General features: G+C 42.3%; 3 protein-coding genes across 4 annotated transcripts in view; 1 reads left to right on the forward strand and 2 right to left on the reverse strand.

Moving 5' to 3' along the window:
• The window catches only part of si:ch211-213o11.11 (probable G-protein coupled receptor), a 7,128-nt gene extending 5,955 nt beyond the window's left edge, over window positions 1-1,173 (reverse strand). Inside the window, exon 1 of the mRNA XM_053484412.1 lies at window positions 1,030-1,173. The gene's annotated coding sequence lies outside the window, so the exon portion shown is untranslated. The remainder of the gene's footprint in view (window positions 1-1,029) is intronic.
• Window positions 1,174-9,281: 8,108 nt separating this feature from the next.
• On the forward strand, window positions 9,282-17,495 carry rrp9 (ribosomal RNA processing 9, U3 small nucleolar RNA binding protein). 2 transcript variants are annotated; one of them, XM_053483821.1, is made up of 15 exons: window positions 9,282-9,494; window positions 11,014-11,096; window positions 11,216-11,334; window positions 11,788-11,855; window positions 11,941-11,982; window positions 12,092-12,218; window positions 12,491-12,615; window positions 13,003-13,095; window positions 14,738-14,838; window positions 15,021-15,155; window positions 15,272-15,334; window positions 15,518-15,672; window positions 16,430-16,509; window positions 16,605-16,678; window positions 17,257-17,495. In XM_053483821.1, exons 1-15 carry the CDS (start codon window positions 9,417-9,419, stop codon window positions 17,348-17,350), a joined length of 1,437 nt encoding a protein of 478 aa, XP_053339796.1. In that variant the 5' UTR covers window positions 9,282-9,416; the 3' UTR covers window positions 17,351-17,495. The 2 variants fall into 2 exon arrangements, with proteins under 2 accessions (XP_053339796.1, XP_053339797.1); XM_053483822.1 differs by having other exon boundaries at window positions 15,518-15,663.
• A 2,882-nt stretch (window positions 17,496-20,377) lies between these two features.
• The window catches only part of grm2b (glutamate receptor, metabotropic 2b), a 30,702-nt gene continuing 28,698 nt past the window's right edge, over window positions 20,378-22,381 (reverse strand). The window contains exons 5-6 of the mRNA XM_053483820.1: window positions 21,712-21,892; window positions 20,378-21,299 (exon numbers count right to left, since the gene is read on the reverse strand). Coding sequence (XP_053339795.1) covers window positions 21,226-21,299; window positions 21,712-21,892 — 255 coding nt within the window. The 3' untranslated portion in view covers window positions 20,378-21,225. The remainder of the gene's footprint in view (window positions 21,300-21,711; window positions 21,893-22,381) is intronic.

Genomic DNA, 22,381 nt, shown 5'->3' on the forward strand with positions numbered 1-22,381 from the left:
CATTAGATTAGATTTTCATTAGGTGGGATTATTGATCGTTTTTATTTTATACCCAAGATGGCTTTAAATCTTACAGTACAACAGAACCAGACCTTACACCACTCAACTTTTTTCTCTGGGATCATGTGAAGTCAGGTGTCTATCAGATTCGACCCGGAATAACCTGAAGGAGGATTTCAATAACACTTAAGGAGGATTTCATCTCTGCGAGGAAAAACATCAGTTCTGAAACATTAAAAAATGTACAGTGTTCATGTATTCGGCTACACAAAAAGTGCCATGAAGAAGTCAGAAGCCATCAGTATGAGGAGTTGCTTTAATTTTACTATTTTTAAGTACATTTTTCGCCTGTGGTTTCAGACGTCTGGGCCAAACTGCATAAGGTTTATTCATTATTCTATTAAAATTAACATTATCGAGATGTTACAGTTATTCTGCTCCCATTTTAAAGTAGGTAGTGTTGAAGACTTATTATTGTGTTGATTTAACATGGAGTCCCCGGCACTAGGACCGAGAGCTGGTTTGATCCGTACCCCAGGACCGGGCCCCTATTCTGTGAACGTAATCAGTTTCCAGAAAACTGATCTGTGCTGAATGATTAAGAGCAGCGAGAGGCGGCAGCCTGGGCCGAGGAAGTGCTGTTTACTCTTCATCCTCATTAAGGAGTGCGCTGGACACACAGGCTGCCTTCATTAACATCCATTAGCCTTACACAAGCCCAGGTGTGCCACCAGGTCTCACGTGCACCCACACACACACACACACACACACACACACACACACAGTTTGTGCTGTGACATATCTGCTGTGTACTCATGACTCGACTTTCTATCTCAGTCATGAACTTATCCTAGAGTTTTACTGACCTGATTGTGGCCGTGGCTAAATTGTTAAAATAATGACACTTGAACCAAGACCATGAGTCTATAAAACTAATTTGATCTTGTGAACGTCACCATGGATTCAAGTGAAATCATGACCAGATCATGAAGAATATCAGGGTAAAAAAAAAAAGTTTATAAATCTCACCTGGTGCTCACTGAAGGTCTATGAAATCCCTTTGAAAGACGAGCTTACAGCCAGATGTGCGCATGTATCCAGAGGTTACAATAAGGAACAGGAGATTCATCAGAAGCAACCGTTATGTAGAGCGGGAGGCATTTAAGTGAAACTGGAGGGATGTGCGCGTCGCTAGAGTAGGTCCACTCTCTCTGTCCTTCCTCTCTTTCTCTCTCTCGCTCTCACACACACACGCACACACACATACACACACAAGCAGTGTTTATTGCCTAGCAGTAAACACCAGGTGGGTTTGAGGCAGCAGGTGAACAACGCCACTGATGCTCTAAGACAGAGTGACACACACACACACACACACACACACGGGGAGACAAAACAGCTGGCCAGTGTGTGTGTGCGTGTGAGTGATTGGGTGTGTGTGAGTGTGTGTGAGTGTAGTGGGCTGGGGGTGTAACCAGTAGCAACAGTTAATCACATATTCATGTGAAAGTGAGAACAAGAAAAGAGAAGATGGCCTCTAGACCTCCTCCTCTTTATTACTGTCTCCCACACACACACACACACACACACACACACACACACACACAGTGTATGGCAGTAACAGGCACATATTGTCCATTTTGAGTTGTCTTCTCAGACGGCTCTTGTTTAACCGACCTGTAATGCTTCGAATGATTATTTTCTTTGCTATCTTGTATGTGTGTGTGTGTGTGTGTGTGTGTGTGTGTGTTTGTGTAATGGCATGTGATGTGAAAAAGTTGTACACAAAGTATTGATGTTTTAAATCTGCAGTGATTTGAATTGTTATCGAGCATGTTGTTGTCTGTGGGTTCAGGTCTCTGGTTTTATTGTATTCAGGGTACAGGGTGGGATCAAAAAGATCTCAGATTTCAAGGTTTTGAGATCGGCTCTGTTTACCAGCACTGTTTCTTCGCCGTATGTCCTCCATCAGATGCCGTAGCACCAGGCATTAGAAGTCACTATTAACGTTCTGGCCCCTGGGGATGAATTCTCGATGCTCAATACCACAAAGCTTGGAGATGCTGTTGAGCTGTCACTGTGTGTGTGTGTGTGTGTGTGTGTGTGTGCAGCCTAGTGCTGCCATCTGCTGGACTGTTACAAAACTAGTCTCGATTCTTTATGACACCACCTGGTATATTTCCGGCTCACAGCCCAGTGTTCCTGGGACAGGCTCCGGACCCACGCAGGCAGGGTAAAGCTCTGACTCGGACTGAGTGAGTCTGTGGGACTGTATGAACATAACTTGACGTGTCAATTTCTAAATGAACCATTTTAAATGACTCTTTTTAATGAGCTGGCTGGAGTTTACAGTAGAAGAGTTTGTAGAAATAGTTAAAAGGTTAAAGCTAAAAAATAATCTGCTGATCTTTAATGTAATCAGTGATATTATTATTATTATTATTATTATTACTATTATGATTATTATTATTATTATTATTATTTCAGGTTGAAGCCCACGTACATGTCTGTCTCTCTGTCTAACTTATTAATACAAAGAAATCCCATTCTGTAAGGTTGAGTATCTTACACACACATTACTGTTCATAGCATCGCTTTTACACAACATCTTGATTTAACATCTTGACTTTCCATATGCCAGGAAAAATAGAATATACTGTATATATATACATTTTTCCTGGCATATGTAAAGTCTGGATGAGAAATATCCCAACAGACTAAAGGTTGTAATTAAAGCATTAAAGCGAAGCGTGGTTCAACAAAAGTGGTTCAAGAGGGTGATCCTTTTCCAACCCAATGATTCTGTTTTTTTCCCTCCTGACATGTTGGTGTTAAATCTTTCACTTTAACGTTACAAGTTGCATTGTGTAAACACAGCTGGATAAAACTGTGATAAAACACACAAACTGTGTCTGTCTTTATTTTAAGCTGCAAAGCAACAAAATGTGATTATTTTAAAGGGGGTGATTCTTTTCTGTACCCACTGTACAGTCCAGACACTGCATTTAAGGGGACTTTTGTCATTTTTAGGGGACATTTTTGTCACTTTTGTCATTAAGTTCAATACTTTATGTAAACCTGCTCAACGTAAAGCTGAGATCTGCTACTATGTTACAGCACTGAACCTAAATTCATACTAAATTCATGGGACACTTTACTCTGCACAATACACGTAGGGAGGAATACCACGGGACGCACACAGCTTTCAGAATGTCAGCTGATTTTTTTTTTATTTCCTATTGACTATCGAGTATCACAGCAGCAGTTTGTGTTGGGCAGCCTGTCATCGACTCCTCTTCGACTCACCAGAGTTCGGTATCTCACTTACAGTAAACATACACATTGTCATGGACACTCAATCCGCGACTGGCACTAGGACCCGAAAGTAATGCGAGTCGTGAACCAGGAAGTATGAAAGGGGTAAACAAATCACAGCACATCGCTCAGTCATTGAGTTCGCCCATGCCGCCTTGGATTCGTTCGCTGATTCGTGAGTACTCACTTTCTTGGGTTTACTTTCAGATTGTGTGTGTGTTTATAGGAAGCGGGTTAGATTGTGTCTTTCCCTCGCTCCCCATTTGTGAGAGTCCTTAGACTAAATAACGTGATTATCCTGCCTATTCGTGTCACTCCGCGTTTGGGTTTACCATTCATGCTACAAAGGGCTAACCGCTAAAGCTACATCTTCTGTCTCCTCGGGTTAGTTCTTAACAGAATGACTGAGCCAAACGCGGTGAACCCAGCGGATCATGCGCGCCTATGCGATGTGGTGAACCAGCATGTCATGCTCATTAATAAGCTAACCGGAGAGATTGCTACTCTGCGTCAGAGCGTCCAAGACGTCGCGGCTGTTGTTAGTACAGCTAGCCGGCCTCCCGTTGTGGCGGCCGCAGCTCCGCATCTCCAACCCCTCCCTCCTTCTGATGTTTTTCTTGCATTACCAGATAAATAGGATGGCACGGATGGGAAATGTAGTGTGTTTTTGACAGCGCTAGATCTGGTGTTTGAGTTTAATTCCACCAAGTACTCCACCGATTGACTTCCCATTGCTCTCCTCATCTCGTTGCTATCCAGGCAGGCAGCTGAGTGGGCCACGGCAGTTCTTTGATCAGACACAGACACCGCCCATTCATATAATTAGTTCACCCGCCAGCTCAAACTTACTTTTGAACACCCTGCGGGCGAGGTGGAGATTGATACCAAGCTCTGCCACCTGTGGCAGGAAGGATCCTCCTTGAGCCGCTACATCGCAGAATTCCGCACCCTCGCGGTACAGACATCCTGGAGAGATGCAGAGGGACTGGCTTCAGGCATTAAGGATGAACTAGCCGGACGAGAGCTCCCCGCTACACTGGAGGGACTAATTCAGCTCGCCCTCCGCATTGACCAGCGCCTCCTCTCTTGTCCGAAGCCAGACCCGAGGACCCTGCCCCCTGCTCCTACCTACGCCCACGCTCCACCTCGACCATCGACCACCTTCACTCCCACGATCGCTCAACATGTCGAATCTCCACCTCCTGCCGTGGTTAACACCGGAGCCGAGGAACCCATGCAATTAGGGCGCGCCTCCCTGACTGTGGCAGAACGAGAACGCCGGTTTCGAGAGGGTTTGTGTGCCTACTGTGGGTCGGCGGCCCACCACCGGACAATCTGCCCACTGCGCCTAGGAAACACGCAGCCCCGGTGAGCAGGAGAGACTTACTGGGCACCATCCACCTTTCCACCGCTACCAGCGCCTCCACCTCCTGCCTCACGGTTCAGGTAACCCTCCAAATTGGCCACAAACGGGTCCAAAGTACCGTGTTTATCGATTCGGGTGCCGCAGGTAACTTAATTGACTCCACCTATGCCAATGAAATGTGGGTGAAGATCGAGGCGTTATCCCAGCCAATTCACGTCACATCAGTGGACGGTCGGCCCCTTTCTTTCAGCCCCGTCACTCACCAGACCCAACTCAGCACTTTCACCATCAACCAACATCAGGAACAGCTGCAGTTTTACCTCACCCCCATCTCATCACCTCCTGTCATACTCGGCTATCCCTGGCTGCTACAGCACGACCCTCTCATCTCATGGACGCAAAACCGGATCCTCCAGTGGGGGCCGACCTGCACCAAACTTTGCCTACGGGCACAGGCTGGGATGTGTTCCAAGGAGTCTGAGGCCCCCGACGGCCCCCACCTGCATATCGAGACCTGGCTGAAGTTTTCTGCAAGAGAAGAGCCACCCACCTACCACCTCATCGCCCATTCGACCTGGCGATAGAACTTCAGAACTTCTAACCCTAACCCTTTTCATGCCCATTTACATTGGTAGATTCTCACTGAAGGCATCAAAACTATGAATGAACACATATGGAGTTATGTACTTAACAAAAAAAGGTTTGTTTCATATTCTAGTTTCTTCAAAATAGCCACCCTTTGCTCTGATTACTGCTTTGCACACTCTTGGCATTCTCTCGATGAGCTTCAAAAGATAGTCACCTGAAATGGTTTTCCAACAGTCTTGAAGAAGTTCCCTGCGGTGTTTAGCACTTGTTGGCCCGTTTGCCTTCACTCTGCGGTCCAGCTCACCCCAAACCATCTCGATTGGGTTTAGGTCCGGGACTGTGGAGACCTTTTTTTGTGAAGTACATAACTTGCTTGCAACTATATTTCCTATCGGTATACATTGTACTCACAAATCGATTTACACCCAGATCCAAGCTGGACGAATAAGATCCTGAGAAAGAACAAAGGACGAGACCCGAAGCGGCAGCCCCGGGAAAAACGAGCCGGCGTCATGAACAGGCTGAGAGCTCGTGTACACTCCATGCCTCTGCCCAGCATCCTGCTCGCCTAATCACTGTCAAACAAGCTCAAAGACCTCAGGGCCAGGATTAAGTTCCAGAGAGACATTCGGAACTGCAATCTCCGAGAGCTTCACTGAGACATGGCTGAACCCAGCAGTGACGGACCACGCCATCCAGCCAGCCAAGTTTTTCTCGGTTCACCACATGGACAGAAAATTGGAATCGAGGAATTCAAGGGGAGGCCCACCGCCACCTACATATAATGTGGGACTTGTGTAATGTGGGAGCTTATTTCAACAGCTTTTCAACAGCTTGCTTCCTGTTTGTACGATTTTAAGAAGCTCATGATCTCACACAAGAACAATCACAGAATGTTACATGTAATATGTTACAGAATAGTAACATATTAAACACTGTTTATTACTCGAGTCATGAGCAAGACCATAGCGGAGTGTGTAGCGTCTCAGTCAAAACTAAACTCTACAATAAAACTTTTAGAGCCGAGGATTTCATTTACACTCTTCACATTTACACCGAGCTTCTTGTAACACGAAGAAACTCCAATCCAGTCTGTCCACCTGAGACCTTATACGATAAAAGAACTAACACATTTTAGTTATTAGTGAGTTTCATGAAAAACATAGTTGCAAAGCAATGATGATTGAGCCCAAGCACCTGCGCCATCACTACCCGGGCACACCAGAGGGACAGGGGGAACAGGGGGCACAGGGGACACAGGGGGCACATGCATTCATAGGGGTAATACCAATATCATTATTATAGTTGCAAGCAACGATGAGAGGGCCCAAGCACCTTGCACCATGTCCTCCAGGGAGCCCCGCACAACTTACACACGTCACACAGTATATAGGGCTGATGTCAGTTTGGGCCCTAAAATTTTTTTTAAGCATGTTAGTGTGTGTGTGTGTGTGTGTGTGTGAGAGAGAGAGAGAGAGAGAGAGAGAGAGAGAAAGAGACATGTGAGTGGTAGTATGTGTAAGAGTGAGGTGTGAGTGTGTGTGAGATGTGTGTGTGTGGGACAAATAAATGTGTTTGTGCATGTTTGTGTGTGTGTGTGGTGTGAGTCTGTGTGTTAACATTTGTGATGTGTATGTTAGTATGTGTATAATGTGTGTGACATGCGACTTGTTAGTGTGTATGTGGGTTTCTGCTTGCACATAGAGAGAGATGTGAGTGTGTGTGTTGACATTTGTGATGTATGTGTTAGTATGTACTGTATGTGGTTTATGAGTGTGTGTGTGTGTGTGTGTGTTTGTGCATGCGTGGAAGTGTGAGAGTCTTAACATTTGTGATGTGTGTGTATGTACAGTACGTGCGTATGAGTGTGCTTGTGTGTGTGTGTGTGTGTGTGTGTGTGCCTGCGTGTGTGTGTATGTGTGTACAACAGGCCGCAGATGCTGGAAAAAAAAGGCTCACACTATGATATTCCTCAACGTGATGTCACTCAATATAATGTCACACAAAAAGTTATTAACCCCTTTTCAGTGTAAGTTTAAGGCATCGTCACAGCTGACCTGTTTGAGATATCAAAGATCTCTCTTTAATTTAGCATCCTTGTCTTTAGATCACAGAGGCGCGGTTTGGAGGAGTCTCTTCTAGGAGGAGTGCATTAGAATTCATCGGGTGCGTTTTGCGAACGACCCAAAATAACTGACTTCCTTTTGAGTTGAGCCCAGAAAGTTGTTCGGCTAAGTGAGCTCTAAATGTGTACCGGGTTTCGCGTGCATACGTGCATACGTGCAAGTGTGTTTGAGTTGTGTGAATACGTATCAAATTCCATTAGGTGTCAGGCTTCATTAAATTCTGTCCAGACAGATTTGCATGATGCTGTGACAGACAGACAGACAGACAGGAATTTTTCTGAGACTGGTTTCTGGTCCTTCAGTGTATAAAACGTATAGATATAATCAGTGGCAGATTTAGCAATTTGGGGGTTCAAGGCTAATGCACATGGATATGGGGCCCTCTGCATTCAGTGCTTTTTTAAAAGTGATTTTTATCCAGCTGTAGAAAAAAACAATAACAAGGATACATTAACAGGTTAACTAATGCACAGACAATTTTCCACAATTAGAATGTAACTTATTGTCGGTTTACATATCTGATACAGATCCCTTTGTATTTAAACATGATCAGCAGATTAATAGTTGACGACTGGCCTCGATTGTCTTCTGTGCTGTTTCACTAAAGTAAGAAAACCCATGACATGTCAATGGAGAGACACAAATAATACCAGAGAATACTTATTAAAATGATTCCCTCTTATCTTTATCCCTGCCTTCCCGTCTTTGTCTAACTCTTCTTCTGTCTTCTTCTTCGGTCCCTTTAATGTTTTTAATTTGATGTATTTCTCCTGATACTTGACTGCTTTCTTTTTCTTCTTCCAATCCTTTTAATGAATTTTACTGTTTTTCTCTCTCCTTTTCCTTTATTGATTTTATTTGTTTTGGAGGTCTCTCTCTCTCTCTCTCTCTCTCTCTCTCTCTCTCTCTCTTTCTTCTTTTTGCTTTCTCCTCCTCAAATGTTATTTTCATGTCTTTCCTTTTCTTCTCCCCTTTTCACTGTATTTCTATAACTTTTATTCTTTCTCCCTGTTTTTTTTTTTTTAATTATTTTTTATACTTTTTTAAAATAGCTTAGTTTCCATCAAATGACATTTAGTGGGTGGGGAAAACATAAATATTGGGGTGTTGGATTAAGAATAATATAAATATAATGTTAATTCTTTTTTGTTAATGTTGTGTGCATGGCTGGGATAAATAGTGTAGGTCAGGACACGAAAATCTGGCCTTGCAAACTTTGGCTTCAACAAACTCCATTATTCCTGACTCCATATCCACAGATTTTTGACTTTGTGCTCAGTGGAGTGAACAGCACATGCAGACAGCCTCTCTTGTGACTTGTGACTCTGCACAGAGGGGCAACTCGCGTGGCGTAATGGCATTCTAATGCTATTTCAGCAAGTGGATTTTAATTATTTTTAAATGTTAGACATAAGTGCTGGCTAAAACTACTTAGTTAGGCCTAAGTCATGGGGCCCTGGCAGTTCGGGGCCCTAGGCGCTCTCCTACTTTTGCCTAATGGTAACGCCGCCTCTGGATATAATTGAAAGAATGAGTTTTTAATGGGTCGGTTAAATTTTAATTGTTGGCACCAAGTGAGAAAAGCAAATGATCCAGTTAAGCGACTCGCTTCACTAAAATGAATCGTAATATCTATTTCAAGTGAATCATAATTGTTTATAAATTGATTAATTATTCATTTAAATTATTTGCTCACATAGTGACTCGGTCCATTTAGCAGATTCGTGTTATTTAGATGAATCGAGGTCGATCCACTGTACATTAAAGATTTGTTTAATTTCAGCAGTGAATCTTTCTGTGCACCTCCGGTCCGATGGGGGGCGATAGCGAGCAAACACGCACTCACTTACACACACTCACACGCACACCTCTACCGAGGAAAAACCGGAAGCTGATATGAACATGTGGAAGTGACCCATGTGGGACTTTAATACGGGAGCTAACTGTGAAGTTTAGATGAATTAATCCGCTCTAGCTTACTGAAGTCAAAGTTAAATAGTATAGTTTGTAGTTTATTAATCATGTCTTTTTTTATAAAGAAAAAATCCGCCTCGGTGGCCGCTGGGAAAAGTGAAAAGTCTGCTGGAGCGAAGCGAAAAGTAAGAAGATCTGAGCTAATCTGTGGCTCTCAGTAACAGATAAAACATTTACATTATGATATTTCTCCTCACATAGTGTTTACATGAGTGCAGAGTAGCTTTTAGGTTATAGTATTAGCTTACAGTAACCTGCATGCATGCCTTTAAATAGATAAAACTTTTAAATTGTTGTATATCTCCACAGTTAGTGTATAAACAATGCATATTAAATTTCATGTAGCTTTTAGTGCTGGCTGTATTATGTTTGTGTACAGTAATGTACAGTAATGTGTTCAGGATTTACTGTATGATCTGTATATACAGTGGAAAGTATTCACAGCGCATCACTTTTTCCACATTTTATGTAACAGCCTTATTCTAAAATAGATTAAATTCATTTTTTCCCTAAGAATTATACACACAACACTCCATAATGACAGCATGAAAAAAGTTTGAGATTTTTGCAACTTTATAAAAAATAAATAAATAAATGAAAAAGCACATGTACATAAGTATTCACAGCATTTGCAAAATTGAGCTCCGGCGCATCCTGTTTCCCCTGATCATCCTGTTTCCCCTGATCATCCTTGAGATGTTTCTGCAGCTTAATTGGAGTCCACTTGTGGTAAATTCAGTTGATTGGACTGATCTGTCTATATAAGGTCCCACAGTCGACAGTTCATGTCAGAGCACAAACCAAGCATGAAGTCAAAGGAATTGTCTGTAGACCTCCGAGACAGGATTGTCTCGAGGCACAAATCTGGGGATGGTTACAGGAAATGTTCTGCTGCTTTGAAGGTCCCAATGAGCACAGTGGCCTCCATCATCCGCAAGTGGAAGAAGTTCGAAACCACCAGGACTCTTGCTAGAGCTGGTCATCCATCTAAACTGAGTGATCGGGGGAGAAGGGCCTTAGTCAGGGAGGTGACCAAGAACCTGATGGTCACTCTGTCAGAGCTCCAGAGGTCCTCTGTGGAAAGAGGAGAACCTTCCAGAAGGACAACCATCTCTGCAGCAATCTACCAATCAGGCCTATATGGTAGAGCGGCCAGACGGAAGCCACTTCTTAGTAAAAGGCACATGGCAGCCTGTCTGGAGTTTGCTGAAAGGCACATGAAGGACTCTGAGGCCATGAGAAGGAAAATTCTCAGGTCTGATGAGCCTCTCTGGTCACTCTACTATATAGGCCTAAATGGTGGATTGCTGCAGAGATGGTTGTCCTCCTGGAAGGTTTTCCTCTCTCCAAAAAAAACTTGATGCGCTGTGAATACTTCCCGGATGCACTGTAGGATATAGTATAGGATAATAGTATAGGATCAGAATACGCTTGTGGCTTACAGTAACCTGCATGCGTGTGTTGTTTAAACATATAAAACATTTAAATGATTTTATTTCTCCACAGTTAGTGTATAAATAAGTGCAGATTCAATTGCATGTTAGCAGTTTGTGCTGGCAGTAATGTGTGTGTGTGTGTGTATATAGTAATGTACAGTATTGAGTGTATTCTCTGCGCTAATGGTGTTTATATTTCTGTCTTTAGGCTGATCAGGGTGGGAAAGGCCGTCCAAAAAAACTCAACAAGCGCATGAATGAGGAAATCTCCAGCGAATCAGAAAATGAAAAGTGAGCCATCTTAGTGAAAAAGGACCAAACGCACACACACGCACACCTTCTGTAATAATGTGAAGCTCTCAGATCGTCTACAGTCTGTACAGTAACCCGTCTCTCTATGTTTTGGACAGCGATGAAACCCGAGGTCGAAAGCAGAAGGAGGCGGATGAGGACGAGGAGATCGAGGAGACGCCGCAGGAGAAGAAGCTGCGCCTGGCTAAGCTCTACCTCGAGCAGCTGAGAGAGGAAGGTGGGTGAAGCTGTGATCAGGCACCAGGAGCCACATGTGATCTCGGTCAATGAGTTTTAGCGAGTTTATACAAGCAGGGGAAATATCTAAAGAATAAATCTTTGGCTGCGTTATCGTTCCCGAACCATCCTGGCATCTTCGGATATGATCTCGCATTCAGAATGGGCCAAGTTTATGATACAAAGTCACATATCTGGTGCTTCACTTCTAAAACTCCTGAACATTTCTGTAATATTATGATTGGTATAAATTAATTATTTCACTCTGAAATAAGACATACTGTATGTTAAAAGTATATAAAGGTTTCACCCAATTATGATTTAGAAAGAGAGTGATGTGTGAATGTGAACATGTCAGATATCCGTCACATCTGGACAAAAAGCCTCACATCTCTAAAACCTTGTGAAGCTCCATCAGTTTGTATAGATTAAAATTGTATGTTTTGGTGTGCAGAGGAGAAGAAGGCAGAGGACGAGGAGTTCGAGTCGGACCTGATAGCTGGACGCTTGCGTGAGGACGTGGTACGCCGTCTTCTTCCTCATCTGGTTTAATCAGTAAAACTAATTAAACTTACATTGAAATTCTACATTGTTCTTCTCTCAACAGCTGGAACAGAGGGGCAAACTGCAGAGACTCATCGCTGAAGAGGTGAGCCGGGAAATCCTGTTTTATTTTATGGTCTGCGTAACCATGGTGATGATTATGTTAACAAAAAAATGTCGCTCTGATCGTGTCTCTGTCTCGTCCTGGTGTGCAGCTCCTAGCGCCGGATCCTGCAGAAATCCGCCTGCTGAGAGGACACAAGCTCGCCGTCACGTGTCTGGTCATCACCCCGGACGAAAAACACATCTTCTCCGCGTCTAAAGACTGTTCCATCATCAAGTGTAACTATCACACGCAGACTTCAGAACGGTTCCTGGGTTCTAGTCTTCCAGTGCTTGTCAGAGTCTTCATGGTTTAATGTTTATTTAAAAATCTTTAGATTTACATGGAGTGTGGATATTCACTGAAAAAGTTCATGCATTTTAATTTGTGAGAAAACTCGAATTGCTTGTTTGCTTTTCCTCGGGGAACGTCTGGGTAAAAATGTAAGTTTGTGTAAGGAATTCAGTAGCTCTAATAGTGTGTGTGTGTGTGTGTGTGTGTGTGTGTGTAGGGGAGGTGGAGAGCGGGAGAAAGGTTCAGAAGATCGCAGGAGGGAGGAAGGGGACAGAGGAGCGGCACGTCGGACACACGGGACACGTCCTTTGCATGGCCATTTCATCTGACGGCAAATACCTGGTGAGGAGAAAAATATATTTGTGATCGTTACCTCCGATTAATTCAGATTATGACGGTGTGTGTTTCTGTGTGAAAATAATCTTTATAATAACCCTAATAAAAAGCACAGGGTTTTAAAGAAGAACTCAAAACCAGAGATTTTTCAGGATTAAAATCCGTTTGACTTTATACTAGGTGTGTGTATATATTATATCTTTTTTTTTAAGGACTCGTACGGCTGAAAATGTCCTCATGTTTCTCTTTAATGAGTCAGTTATTTGATTATGCGGGAATAAATACAAACGGTTGATTAGCGAGGGGATAGAAACCCGAATCCAAATAACCGGCTCGTGAATTTTGTGTCCTTAAAATGTGTGTGAAACATCGTTCCTGTCTCTTGTGTCCCAGGCCACTGGAGACATGAACAAGCTCATCATGATCTGGGAAGCTGCTACGTGTAAACACCTGTACACCTTCACGGGACACAGAGACGCCGTATCGGTGAGGAGATGCTCGCGCTTATACCTCATGCACACTTTTGGTTTTTCCCCCTTTTCCTTTTTTTTTTCTTTCTGTTATAGTACAGTTCTCATTAATGTGTGTAGGAGGGGCATTCGAGTCAAACCGGGATTTGTGATAAATCTGTTGAATGAAGGTGTAAAAGTGATTGACATTTACAGAAGACTGCAAGCACTGTACGGTGATGAGACTCATGTGAACATGTGCTTTAAAAATGACGATCCTGACCGAGGTGGTTCGAAGCTCACTGCGGTCCTGAAAATAGTCAGTATTCAGCGAGTGGAACACCTGATCCCAGAACTGTACACACGATCATTCACCAACACCACTTGTACTTTACAGGAACTCGTACAGTCCTGACCTCGCTCCAAGCCATTTCCACATGTTCCTGGGAGGCCAGTGTTTCAGACATGAATCAGACAGTCTGATTATGGGTCATGAGAACTTTCTACCCAGATGGTGTCCACCCATTAGTAAAAGACTGGGATAAGTACATTAGTGTAGCAGGAGATTATATAGAGAAATAAAGGGAGGTTTGATTCTCAGAATTAGAGACGGTAATCACCAGGGAGCACCGGAACTGATGACATCATAATACCCAGATGACCATTCGATTTATATTCCGATTCTGTTAGTATCATGATTTTATAACTATCCAGACTATATATCTTTTTTAGATGTTAAGGGGCGCTGGTGGCTCAGTGGTAGGTGTTTCGCCTGCCATGCAGAAGGCCCGGGTTCGATTCCCAGCCAGTGCCCAAACCTCAGCCACTGGATGCAGTGCCGGTCCCAAGCCCGGATAAAATGGGAGGGTTGTGTCAGGAAGGGCATATCCGGCGTAAAAACCGGTGCCAAGTTGTAGTGCGGACTGTTTTGGATTATGTATCACGCATGCGATTCTTGTTTTGACTCAGAGCGACACGTGATCACAACTGAGCCAACGTTTTTTCTCTCTTGCGCTGCGGAATTGTGGGTAACCGTCTCCGCTGCTGGGTCTTAGTGCGCATCTCTTACTGATATAATCAACATTCGTGCATGCATTTTCTACCTCAGCCTATCGTTATGTATGTGCGCGCGTAATTTGACACCGTGTTGGTTTACACACACACTCTCTCTCTCGCCTTTAGTGTGTGTGTGTGCGTGATACGCGCGCGAACACATAACAGACCCAAACACACAAGCACAGCACCTGCGCACATGAACGGGACAGATAAACTTATCTGTCGGGATTAATTGTTACTTTTTTTGGGCTGTGGAACGAATAATTTGAGTTTCCATTATTCCTTATGAGAAAATTAAATTTAGTTTACGAGTGTTTTGGAATACGAGCCCGCTTCCGTAATTCAAGGTTCCGCTTTACTTTAGAGTGCGCCATCTGCAGGATCATAAAGGAACGGCAACATGTACCTCCTCAAAATGCAAACAAGTATAAATGAAAAAAATAATAATTTAACTATTGATTTAGGAGTCAGTGTATTGACAAAATAATCACAACAAGTGACTAAACCTATTTCCACTCAACTGAGTTCTGTTATTCTGCACAATCAAAAGTCTTGCTTCGCCTCGAATGTTTGTGTGTGTGTGTATAAGTAACATATTCTGTATTGATTACTCTCTGTATCAGGGTTTGGCGTTCAGGAGAGGAACACATGACCTGTATAGCGCGTCTCACGATCGCTCAATCAAAGTCTGGAACGTGGACGAGAACGCTTATGTAGAAACTCTGTAAGTGCACACTCGCTCACACACTTACACACTTACACACATTGCAGGACGTGTTCCTGCTCCAGGTTTGCTATAGTAAATCACTCCTGTCTGTGACAAAAACTAGCCTTTTTATTATATATTTATCTTTTATTTTATTTTATTATTATTATTTTTCGAAATACCTGTTCTGTCCTCGTCAGGTTCGGGCATCAGGACGCCATCACGGCTTTGGACTGCCTTGGACGGGAGCGGTGTGTGACGGCGGGGGGACGCGACCGAACGGTCCGAGTGTGGAAGATCGCCGAGGAGACGCAGCTCGTCTTCTACGGTCACGAGTCAGTCTGAGCGCGAACACACAACACACACTGGCTGTTTTTTTTACCCTGCATCTGTAACACATTCTTCTTCTGTGTGTCTCCCTGTGTGTCTCCCTGTGTGTCTCTCTCTGAAGGAGCTCCATCGACTGCGTTCAGCTCATCAATGAGGAGCACATGGTTTCAGGAGGGGATGACGGGTGTGTCACATTGAATTATTATTATTTAAAAAAAAATTAACTTTAAATAATCCTCGTAGCAGAGAGTGGTGTAGTTTGTTTGTTTTGTTAAATATTATCTTAAATATTATTGATTAAAAAAAAAGCTAATAATTTCATAAGCTTTAATTGTTATTAATTAATGGCGCGTGTGTGTGTGTCCAGTTGTTTGTCCATCTGGTCTGTGAGCAGGAAGAAACCAATGACCACGGTGAAGCAGGCTCACGGTCTCCATGGCAACGCCGGACTGGAAGGGCCGTGCTGGATATCATCAGTTGCAGCGTTGCACAACTCCGACACTATAGCTTCAGGTGCCTCAGGTGCACACACACACACACACACACACACACACACACACACACACACACACACACACACACACAGGCACTCAAGCCCTCAAGCCCCTGTGTATTATTTTTAATGATGAGCTTCTTCCTGTTAGATGTATTTATTTATTTTATTTAAAAAAACTATATTTCATTTCGGAGATTTATTTTTATCATTTTTAATTTTTTTCATTAACACTTTAAACCAGGCTGAAAGTCACAAGTGCTTTAATACGACCTCGATCGAACAGTTTCTCCACGAACGCACGCACGCACGCATACACACACACACACACACACATACATGTTCACTCGTAGGCTCTTGAGTACACGAGCGATAACACACCTACACACTCTAATCTTCCTGTCTTTGCTTTTCTTTCACACTCCCACACACTCACGCAAACTTGCTGTCACCTTGATACCACCATAAACCGCACCACTCTGCGTTCCAGCAGGTGGCGCTCTCGATTCCTATAACTTCATGTTTAAGAACAGAGAGAGAGAGAGAAGAGAAGCGGGAGAGGGACAGGGAGAGACTGATGGTGGGAGACAGAAGGGACAGTAGGAGAGCAAGACACAGGTGGAAGGAAAGAGTAAAGAGGGCAAGGGGGAGAGAGAGGGAGAGATGGACGGCAAGAGACAGCGGGAGAGTGAGACTGAGGTGAAATGGATGAAGAGAGCAAAGAACAGATGGAGAGGACGAGAAAGACTCGCTCGCTCATTAACACTCCGCTCTGCTCTTCCTCAGGTTCCCATAATGCCTCTGTGCAGTTGTGGAAGTGCGGGCAGGGGTTTCGAGGCCTGGAGCCGCTCTTCTCCGTCCCGGTGGTGAGACACGACACGGAGCATTTCACACCCGAACCTTTAATCGTATGAGGAAGAACTCCTAAAGACTGGTTTCTCTTTCTTTTGTTTTCTTCCAGAAGGGTTTCGTGAACAGTTTGAAGTTCTCCAACTCGGGCAAGTTCCTGGTGGCCGGCGTAGGACAGGAGCACAGGTACACCGTCCACAGGAGTAATAAAAACACATCGGCACTTAGTGTACCTGCATGATGCAAGCACATGGGGGCGCTGCTGCTCCGTGCAGATTAACTCTGAGCACCGAGCGACTGCTGAACTGCAAGAATGTCTGATTTTAAAAAAAGAAAAATGTGTATATATATTTGAAATTTATTTAAAGGTTGCTCTGTTCGTGGAGAAGTGGGAACTAGGAAGAGTTTTTAAATACATGAATTCTAACAGAACGCCAACTCGTAAATCCCACTCGGATATTCTAAATAAAAGAGCGCTGGTTTCCTGTGAGCGATGTTTCGAGGTCTTGCTAAATACAGGACAAGTTGTATGATTTATTTTTACTACACATTTTTTTAAATTTATATTTCTAATAATCACACAGACACCTATAATATCTTGAGCTTAATACAAGCCTCCAGTTATTACAAAACCTTCCCAGTTATTGTGGTGACATTTAATGTCTTGGTCTTAAATTGTTGTGATTAATGCAGTCTCAGAGCACTGAAGGTGTTTTCACCAGATGGTGTGTGTGTGTGTGTGTGTGTGTGTGTGTGTTCTTTAGGCTGGGCCGATGGTGGAGGATAAAGGAGGCTAAGAACGGACTTTACATCATTCCTCTCAAAAGACAGAACAAAGAGACGACGATTGAGCAATAACGTGATCTCTCACACACACACTGAGGACTGGACTAGAGTTTTGTTGACTTGAGTTTTGTTCTGGATTAATTTTTTGTTCTCTTCTTTATTATTCATCATGTTATATTTCGCAGAAACCTTAAAATAAATTTCCGTTTAAGTTTGACTCGTTGTTATTATGGACCTGTTGGATTCTGGATGGTGATTGGTCAGAAGATGGTCTGATATATCTGTGCTTGTATAAAGTTAACGTAGGTTTGTATCGATGTTCTTCGTCCAATACATTATGGTTTCTATAGCAACTGCTCATTCCATGACTTCTAGGGAAACTGATCATAAAATTGTTCTGCAAGAAGGAGGAATAGGTCATTTCAAGTTGTCCAGCTCAGTTGAAGAGTGATGAAGTCCGGGTTAGGGAACTTCTGACTTCCGCGCTCACACAGGAGCTCCAGGGGTTCGACTCTCTGACCCGTCCTGGTTTATTCACCTACAGTTTAGCAGCAATTATTGAAAATGTCATGAAGCCATTTAACTTCCAATAAAAAAAAAGGTTTTTGTTTATATTCATTTAACCCTGAACACATTCAGCTTTAAGAGAACATTTGGAATCGTCCACAAGTCGTGTGTTAATCAAGAAGCTGCATGGTTCAGTTCCCCTGAAGATTATTACCAAGAAGGAAAGTAAATTCTTTCATTTTTCTTTCCCATTATTAATACAATTAACATTATTGAGTGACTTACCTACAGCAGTGTTACTCAAACTATATAATTATATAGGATATAAGTATGTAATTAAAAAGATGTATTTTAAGCAATTACTTTGAATATCCTTAAACTCCTCATGACATTAGCATGGATGCTAATGTTCTTAAAAAAAACCCCTATATTTTAACGTTAATTCAGAGTAAAATCAGCATTTCACATCAGCAAAGTCTTTAATATGAGATATTAAGCAGCCTCATGCACCAATTATCATTTTCATGGTTTAATTGGGTTTTATTTATCAACTGTTTAATTTTTTTATATTAAATTTTTTTGACAAGAATTAAGCCAAAATCTTTAGTTTGTGCTCAAGAAAACATCACTTAAGTGCCTTGTGAAAGAAATTAGTTTAATATGATGCAATGCAGAATTTAATTGACTTTTAGTTTTTTGTTAACTCCATTTATATAAGACGGCTGCGTTTCACATGAGAACTTGTTCCTAACTGAAATACTTACACTTTCTAGTCTTGACAGGTTAATTCCTATAGAAAAGTTCACTCGACACCATCCCTTGAAGTTTACACACGAGTTACAGGCATTTCTCACATTTCACAAATTATGATCCCAGGCTGATAGATCATAGGAAATCCCTAGGTGATTGTCCAAGGATTCACCAGTTCGGCCCCCCAGTTGGGACGTGACCCAACACTAAGATGTAACATAGATTACACTGGTGGTGTGCTCTCGATTCCTTAAAGCTGCGACAAAACAGACAACTTTGTCATTACAAAAAAAAGTTTATTTACATATATTACAAGAATCGCAACAACAGGTTCACCAAAGTTCACATTTAAACACAATTTTTTTGTATCGTTATAGCTACTTTCAAATACTTTTATTCAAATCTCATACACTAAAGATTTAGTCAAGTTCAAAAGGAAATACTGACTCTAGGGATTTGTTCTTGCATCGCCACTAAGCTAGTGCATGGAAAGAAAACATGGGACGGTTCATTAACGGCACGTGAAAAGAACAACGCAAAGTCTAAGAGCTAAAGAGCTGCTGAAGTAAAACATGGCGGAAACTCTGGCGCTCGTCCTCCCAGAGCTCGGCTTCAAGTCAGGTTCACAAATGCAGTCCTTTTCTGGAAAAGAGATCTAACACCTACCTGCATGTTCGAACCACGGACGGTGGTGTGAAAAAGTAAATACACCCCCTGAAAAGTTGTTTATTTACTTTATCGTTGCACATACAGTACAACCCCTGAACCTCAGTGCTATCGATGAAATACACTGAACTAATCTAACAGCAAACACTGAGAATAATTATATATATATTTATATATTTATGAGAATAATTCTATTTATATGATTTAAATTTTATATATATATATATATATATATATATATATATATGTCTATATAGTTTTGCAATAATTTGGCTAAGTTCCGTAGATCTATGAACATTATACAATCCTAAGAACAACTTTTCAGGGTTGTACCTACAGCAGTACGCTGGAACGCGTGTCTCGTTGCTATCGCTGACGAATAATACTGTTAATACCTGATAATCTTCGTTCAGTGAAGTTCAGATTTTATAAATAGGTAAAGTTAAATATCTACTGTTAACATTCCATAAACTCCAAAGTGCACTGTAAAGCATTCATTTCTCTAACACGCTTCATACAACTTTATTTCTAAATGCAAATCTTAACACCTTGCCCTTGCTGACTTCCCCTCACCGGTTCAAATGTATCATTATCTTAAGTCGAATCACCTTTTAGGAGGACTGAAGGTTCATATGTATTTCGAGCAAACAACAAGAGTTGAGGTTATTTTTTTTTACAAATCTTGTACTGATGACGTGAGAGTCAAACCGTTCTGTAAATTTTTCTCCAGCACATCGCGAAGACTCTTAATAAAGGTTGAGGTCAGGATTCTGATGTCCAGTTCATGTGTGAAAAAGATTCCTCACGCTCCCAGAACCACTCTTTCCCAACCTGAGTGCTATGAGATGATGTGATAACCTGGTGATTCACTACATTCAGGTGGTCAGCTGACTTCATTTTATTGCCCCATAACAATAAAATGTTATTGCAGGTCTAGACTCAGCAATATCGTTACTGAGTCTAGACCTGAGCGACTGATCAACCCCAGATCATAACACTGTCTCCAGACGCTTGTACAGTGAACACTATGCATGATGGGAGCATCTCTTCATGCGCTTCCCTTCTTACCCCCTGACACGCCCATCACCATCAGTTTCTCTGGATAAGGGGGTCTGCTAAGTGCCAAAATGTAAATGCTTAGTCCCAATCCTATGAGTTCTCATCTCACCATACCTTCACCATTAAATATTGGTCAGATTTCTACTGGACATTTTTTTTTTACAGTGTAACTACACCTAGCGTTTACGTGATGTCTGATCGCACTCATTCATGATTTTTTTTTTCTGATCACATTTCTACATTTCTTTCTTGAATTTAAAATAATATATTGGACAGTTTTCAACTCAGCTCCGGTCATTTCAACTTAATCTCCTTAGTTGTTTTCTTTGCTTGATGTAGGTCTGCATCACGGGACATGGGACATGGCTGTTTAAGAACGGAGACACTTCATCAGTTAGAGTTTTTGCAGCTGAAGTGCCGTAATTATACAACTGAATTAAAAAAATGGCTATTTAAATGCCAGCGGAGATATTTTCGGGCCAGGCGGAGGTGTTATTTAATGTAACTGGAAGTTAAAACTGAAAATATACACATAAGAAATTGGAATAATTTTGCAGCTACTGACCGGTGAGGGCATGTCGACAAAGTCGTGTTAAACACACTTCCCAACTTTCTGTTTTATAATTTTTACAGTTCATGTCCATACTAAATCAATTCCCAGCTTCAAACGTTCACAGGTTAGTTGCCACTGAAGCTTTGTACCTTACAAATATAACATCATCTGGCAACAAAACTACTCACTAGTTCATACTGGCACGTCGTTTCCAGTCACATTTACAGGATTTGTATTATAATTATTGAACTCTTGTATAGTCAAGTATTTGTGTAATAGAATGTCAGTGCTTGAAATGGATGACTGAAGCACCCTTGGTGGAAGAGGCATCGATAAAAGATTTATTCATGACATCACTGGAGATGGTGTAGTCGTACGTAGTCGTGCGCGGCCGCGAGCTTCGCCCGTTCCTTCACAACGACGACGTCGTAGAGTCGACTACCTCTCGCCCGTTGCACACGGTGGGAACTACCGTCGCGGCTGAGGCTGTGGACGAAACGTCGAATGTTTCATGGTCAGTTCTAGTGAGACACATTTCAACTTTTAACCTTTCGCGCACAGAAACATGATGCAATCTCGGTGTAACCGTGTTGATCGCTCAAGCATGTAAAGGTCTTTGGCATGGGTTTTTTTTTTTTTCCCAAAAGCCTGAATTCCACTCGGACATGATCCGCAGAAAGGCATTTGACTTACTATACAGGGGGAATGTAGTATCCGTGCTGTTACACTATGGGGTTATTCTTAAGCATGCAGTTCTATGATGTAGCTTGTTTTTTTTTTCTAACCGTAAAGGAATACACCAGCATCTTTAAACTTCATCGATGGCAAGATATTTGTCGTTAAAACGTGCCAGAGTATTCCTTTAACCCTGTTAAGCACGAAGCAGGTGTTTGACTACCGTGTGAGTAGGTGGAGCTGGGTGCCGTAGCGGCCACGGCGAACCGGTTGTCCTTGGCCCTCAGCGTCGTCACGTTCTTCTGCGGCTGAAACAGTATGATGTGTATCTTGGGGGCGAAGAGGCAGCCGAGGACCACCGAGCCGCTCAGGCTCACTGAGATGCACATGGTGGTGGTCTGGACCTGCAGAGAGATACGGCCTCGTAAAACATTCATACATGCTGAAGATAGTGGTGGCAGTCTTCTAGCACCTTGCTATAATTTAAAAGAATTATTTATTTCTGTTCCAGCTAAACGCCTCTCATCACTTTTTGATATTTCGATCACTTTTTATTCATTTCTTACCAGCGCATTTCACATAATTATCAGCTGCACAGGACGCCCATGTCTCTGCACGAACCTCTAGGGTGCTCGCTTCTTATCCACCTTTGCCTGAAACTCTTTATTTTAAAATCCGTTATTTAAAAAAAAAAACATTAGTTCTAATTAACATCAGAAAATGCAAATAATTGTTCATTTGAATCTTCATTTTTATTCATCAGTGCCTCGTTGTACTGTAGAATAAATATTTGCCTCCAGATGTTTAGATGACGCCTCTCATTTTTTAAATCAGCCTTTTTAATACATCTCTAACTCCCACGTGGTGTGTTTAAACACCTTATTAGCTCTATA

This window comes from Clarias gariepinus, chromosome 23, assembly GCF_024256425.1.
Source record: "Clarias gariepinus isolate MV-2021 ecotype Netherlands chromosome 23, CGAR_prim_01v2, whole genome shotgun sequence".
NCBI lineage: Eukaryota > Metazoa > Chordata > Actinopteri > Siluriformes > Clariidae > Clarias > Clarias gariepinus.

What these genes read in the sequence shown, in the direction of transcription:
- rrp9 (XM_053483821.1), top strand. Translation starts at nt 9,417, where the DNA reads ATGTCTTTTTTTATAAAGAAAAAATCCGCCTCGGTGGCCGCTGGGAAA. An exon ending in AGACTGTTCCATCATCAAGT is followed by an intron (nt 12,219 to 12,490) that starts GTAACTATCACA and finishes GTGTGTGTGTAG; the next exon opens with GGGAGGTGGAGAGCGGGAGA. An exon ending in CTCGTCTTCTACGGTCACGA is followed by an intron (nt 15,156 to 15,271) that starts GTCAGTCTGAGC and finishes CTCTCTCTGAAG; the next exon opens with GAGCTCCATCGACTGCGTTC.